The sequence below is a fragment of the Lupinus angustifolius genome, chromosome LG18, assembly GCF_001865875.1.
Source record: "Lupinus angustifolius cultivar Tanjil chromosome LG18, LupAngTanjil_v1.0, whole genome shotgun sequence".
NCBI lineage: Eukaryota > Viridiplantae > Streptophyta > Magnoliopsida > Fabales > Fabaceae > Lupinus > Lupinus angustifolius.
Window position 1 is genome coordinate 1956619 of NC_032026.1, and position 6000 is coordinate 1962618.

General features: G+C 30.9%; 1 protein-coding gene across 1 annotated transcript; it reads left to right on the top strand.

Annotated features, from left to right (window-relative positions):
• LOC109332217 (ubiquitin-conjugating enzyme E2 4-like) lies at positions 2147–5678 on the top strand. The gene is made up of 6 exons (XM_019567116.1): positions 2147–2317; positions 2427–2506; positions 3013–3127; positions 3415–3467; positions 3615–3743; positions 5387–5678. The coding sequence occupies exons 1-6, from the start codon at positions 2274–2276 to the stop codon at positions 5524–5526; spliced, it is 561 nt and encodes a 186-aa protein (XP_019422661.1). The 5' UTR covers positions 2147–2273; the 3' UTR covers positions 5527–5678.

A 6000-nucleotide genomic window follows, 5' to 3' on the forward strand; every position in this document is an offset into this window, starting at 1 on the left:
AGTGTTTTCTTGCCCTTATATTATATATATAATCATGTAGTTGTGAGTTTTCATACCTTGGCTTGGTGCTACGCCTGAGCTCCTAAATTGACTGATCTCTAACTGAATTCTCTTTCCTCCTTGTTTCAGCATGTGAGTTCGTTGGAGTATGAGCTGAGCTAGCTGACCCATGTGAATTTGCTAATATGTGGGTTGATTTGGCATTTCCAAATGTTACAGATTTACACATAAATAATACATCATTTGTCACTCATTTGTATTATTTTTTGAATAAATAATAATTAAATATAAATATTGAATGATGCAGTAATAATATATAAAATTCTTTTCCATACCTTTATTCTCATAGTTTAAAAATGTGTTACTTTGAATTGCATAGTTATCTAAGTAGTAATATAACTTAATTGGTTAAATCTCCCTGCGTTTTCCAAATTATCAATTTGAATTAAATTGTTTTCTATTACAAATTACCAAACACATTGAATTTATTAAAACTAGTTTTTGACAAACACTATCTTGTTTGAAATACAATTTATATATAGACTAAAATTTTCTGACTCAAGATTAATATTTACATAAATAAAATTTACCAAATACATATATATATATATATATATTTATTTATTTATTTATTTATTGTGATAATACTAAATGTATGTGGGATATACAAAGGATGAATTAAAAATTATTTAACGAGTACATGTTTATTTAAAAAGAGCATGTGTGTTTATCTTTTAAATCACAATCATTCAAATAAAATCAAATGATTCATAATTTGTTCATTTCTCATAATAACAATTATTCTCACTTGAGTAATTTTGTTTAAATTTTATTTATGCATATATATATAGGAGGTGTATGAGAATAATTGTTATCGTAAGAAATGAGAAAATTTAATATATATAATTTAATCTTATTTGAAAAGTCAAGAGTTAAATATAAATATGTATGTGTTTTTAATCGATCATGTAATCGTTAATTAATTTTTAATCCTAATCATCCATGTATGGTTATATGAATCAGATTTATTGTTGTTCTCACAATTTTAATTTTAATATGAAAAATATTTTCACTTGAATCACATCTGCATATATGTATAACTATGTACATATTATATATATATATATGTTAATATGTGTGTAAATTTATGTCTTTAACTTTATACCTATTAAATAAAGAGTAATTACACTAACACCCCCTGAGTTTTACTGAAATTTTATAAATAACCACTCATTTTTTCTATACATACACAAACCTCTCATAGTTTTTATACTTTCGTTAGACTGACCACCTCTGTAAGTGTAATATTTTAAACAAAAAATGTGATAAATACAATTAAGTTAAACAAAACATGATATATTGTGTAGACAAGTCCAAATAATATACAAATCAATGTATCTTTATTATTTTTTGTTACATAATGCATTACCATTTCTCAAAAATATTGTTTAAATCGCTCTTATAAAATGAACCAAAAATAATAAAGAAATATTGACTCGTATATTATTTGGACTTGTCTCCACAATATATCATGTTTTGTTGAACTTAATTGCATTTGTCACATTTTTGTGTTTAAAAGATTACACTTATTTCTTATGCATTGGTGATTAGTGTAATGAATTATAAAAATCAGGGGAGGTTTGTGTAGGTGTAAAAAAGTGAGGGGTAGTTTGTGTAATTTCAGTAAAACTCAGGGGTGTCAGTGTAATTTACTCTTAAATAAATAATCATTATTGGAAATGACGAAAGGAACAAATCGAGAAAAAGTTGAACTAAACATTTCACGAACTCTTAGTAAGTCAAACTAATTCGAGTTAATAAGTTGAATTGTTTCATACTCGAGCCACATTTTGGGCTAAGTGTATCATTATCAAGTCAAATCGAGCCACATTTTGGACTAAGTGTATCATTATCAAGTCAAATGGAACCACATTTTGGGCTAAGTGTATCATTATCAAGTCAAATTGAGCCAATCTATGATATAAGTGGATTCTTATTTTCAGCTCTATATGCCCAAAGTAACTCCCAAAACTTAGTGTCCAAGTAAGTAATTGAATTACATGTTATTTACCCTTGAGAGTTGAGATCTAAACCGGTTTTGGTAAATGGGTTTTTGGGTGTTACTATTTGTACTTTGTGGACTGTGGTCTGTGGAGTAAGGCATCTCTCATATATTCCATTCTTCTCTCTCAAACTTTCAGAGTTTCTTTGTTACCCATCACACTACAATAAAACAAGACAAACACAAACACGGAGACATAACAGAAACAACAATGTCTTCCCCAAGTAAACGCCGAGACATGGATTTGATGAAACTGTCTGTGATCTTTTTCAAACTGTTTTTTTTTTTATGATTCCAAAAAATGAGTTTATTGTCCAAATTTGTTATCTTTTTTCATTTGGGGTTTTGGATTTATATGAATCAGGATGATGAGTGATTACAAGGTGGAGATGATCGACGATGGAATGCAAGAATTCTTTGTTGAATTTCATGGCCCAAAAGACAGTAATATTTTTTTTTGCATCCTTTCTGTCATTTTTATTTTACTCATTTTCAGTTATTTAGAGAATAATGTCCTATCGAAGAACATAATTTATGATCGAGTACTATGACGTCGTTCGCTCCATATAGCCGACCTGGTTTGGGAAATTTAAGGCTTGATTGTTGATTTTAGTTATTTGGCAAGTTATGTCGTAAAGTCTCGTGGGATCGCGATTTTAACTGCCATGTTTGTTTCTATTGAATGATCTTCTGTATTGGTGTGAATTCAATGTGTTGTGTTGTGCTTGGATCAGCTGATAACAGCTGTTGTTGACCTTGGATTATGCTAGTCCATTGTGGTCATGTACTTGTGGTTTGATGTTGCAGCTTAATTGTTTGCCCATTTTCCTCATTGAAGATTAATCGCATTAGGATCTATGTCTGGTTAACTTTAAAGGTGGAAAATGAACTGATTTTTCCGTATCTTAAATTTATTATTTTCGTTTTGCTTTTCTTCGAATCATGTGCAGGCCCTTATGAAGATGGTGTATGGAAGATAAGAGTGGAGTTACCTGATGGTTATCCTTATAAGTCTCCATCTATTGGTTTTGTCAACAAAATTTACCACCCTAATGTTGATGAAGTGTGAGTTTTCTATCAATGTATCTTACTTATAACATAGGATGAGCCTTCGCGCAACGGTAATGTTGATTGCGCTATGACTTGGAAGTCATGGGTTCAAATCCTGGAAACAGCCTATTCGCTTGCCATAGTATGGCTACGTATATCTACCCTCTACAGACCCCACTAGTTGGGATCCTCGAACACTAGGTCGCCCTTCTTTATTGTCCTGTATTTAGTCTCTGTTGGCAGTTGCACAAACACATTGAAAAACTCAGTAGCCAACTGATATGTTTTCTTATCATATGTAGGTCTGGATCAGTTTGCTTGGATGTTATTAACCAAACTTGGAGTCCCATGTTTGGTAAGAAATATTTACACTCTCTTTACTACAGATATTAATGCTAAGGAATTTTATTATACGTACACTTACATGCATTTGATTCAACTTTGCTTGATATAGTTCCAATACCTTATAATTTGGCATTTCATTTTACTTTTTTCTTGTCAGACCTTGTTAATGTGTTCGAAGTGTTTCTTCCTCAACTTCTTCTGTACCCCAACGCATCAGATCCATTAAATGACGACGCTGCTGCTTTGATGATGCAAGATTCTGCTGCATATGAACAAAGAGTCAAAGGTAGTAATCCTTCTCTAGTTTCTTTGGTAGAAAATTAGAATGCTTCTTATATGGTGTTAAAAATTAGAGGGTTTCTTCTTTACTATTGACTATAATATGGTCATTTTCCATCAAATTTAAATTGGAGTGTGATATCAATTGGTTTGAAATCCAATAAAGATACTCTACAAATCCTTCCTTTGAGTCTTATAATCAACATCAGAATGATTTCTAGTTTACCTTGAAAATGTACAGATTATTTTTTTGGATACTGGAATGGTTAATGACAACATCTAACAAAATAATTTATAGGAAATTTATCATTAAGTCTAATTGGAAGTCTTCCTTTGCTTCAGAGGCAATGCACCCAAGATACCAACAGCACAATTTGATTGGTCATGTTTTTGCCATTCATGAAATTTTGTAGCTTCTAATTTTTCTGGTATGCGGTGTTGGTAAACGGGTGCTAATCATCTCCTTATTTCTCACTTGTTCTTAGTCATTGTTATCATTCCACTTTCAAGGCTTGTTGTTTCCGTTGTTGCTTTATTGTCCTTCTACCCTCCCTATTTAGAACATCTGTTCTTTCTCCCTACTGTCGATCTATTCTTGATGTGTATGATTCTGTTAAAGCTTCAACCTGCACTATTCTTTTTGGATTCATGGTTGTTATCTCTACGACAAGCATCGTTGGTTTTCTCTCTTCTCCATATGTGGCAAGTTGGATGCATATGATGTATATGCTCCAATTTAAGGAGAAGTGCTGGATATTGAGCTGTCGAACTGGTTCAGATCTCGTGTTGTCAGGATCTATTGATTTTTTCTCGGTTATTGGTTAAATGATTATAGTTTCTGGTTGGTGATGCTCAATAGTTCTTCCTTATTGAAGATCAATCCTCAAATTTCATCCTTCTCATTTGGTGCTGCTTATTGTATGCCCATTATTCTTGTCGGTTTACTTCTGTCCATTGTGGTTAAGCTTGTAGATAGCTTCTGGCACAGATGGTTAAGGTTGGAGATAGCTTCTGCCATATAAGCGTTATCTGCTTGTGTCCATGGTGGTTAAGCTTGTAAATAACTTCTGTCATGGATGGTTAAGCATTGTCCACTATTGTTTGGCTTGAAGATAGCTTCTACCATAAAGATTGTCATTGTTATTAATGGTTTAGAGCATTTGTTCCAACTACTTTAGGACTACCTTCATTGTAGCTATCGTTCCACTATGTAATTATTTTGGTTATTTTCCTTTTTAAATGAATTATTTGTTTGTAGCAAGCTTAGAGCTTAATAAGTTTTAGCTTGAGGGTAAGTATTCGAATAATATGAAAAGTATCTTAAAATATATTCAACTATATTATGGGGAATATATAAATGATACTTATATAGAGAGAATATCTCATATTACAATGATTATATCTTAGAGTATCTTAGAACATTTCTTAGGATTAAAATTATTTTATTTTATCATTTGTTTCCTTATTCAATTCGGAGTCTAATATTAGTATAAATAGAGAGACTAATATTATGTCTTTTGTATCACAATATTATCAGAACAATTTATTATTTTGATCATTCCTTTTTTTGTCCTTCCATATCTAGACCCTATAATCTCAACACTATCTACATTGTTTTATCTATACTAATTTTGGAGAACCAATGAACAGAATATTGTCAAAAATATGCCAAGGCAGAAGATGTTGGAGCTACAAAGGAGGAAAGTTCAAGTGAGGAAGAACTGAGTGAAGAAGATTACTCCTCTAGTGATGATGATGATGATGCCATTGCTGGCAAACCTGATCCTTAGATTTTTACATACAATGTCTGCATTGTTTACTATCTTGCATGTACATGTTATAATATGATATCCATTCTTGGAATTTGAAGTGAGACAAATTCTGAAGGATGAAAAGAATAGTTTTCACCTTTCTATATTCCATTCTAGTGGTTGTGTACATTGCATTTTTGATTTAACTGTCAGATATTTCCTTGTGAACTATGAAACATGAATACTAAAATAGTTGTGTCTGTGCTGAACATATATCCATATCCTTATCAGACACATCACATTTACTTAGATATGATACTCTAAAACTTCATTTTACTACATTTTTAAACAAATATAGATGGAAATGATACAATTAGATTAGTGTTAGTATGTTATTAGTTAAAAATGAATCATGCAAAATTTGAAAATTTTGGTCATCTTTTTTTAATTTAAGATTTGTGCTTGTGTTAATTTTGTACAAGTTATATATCTTGTCTCATAATTATGTTATAT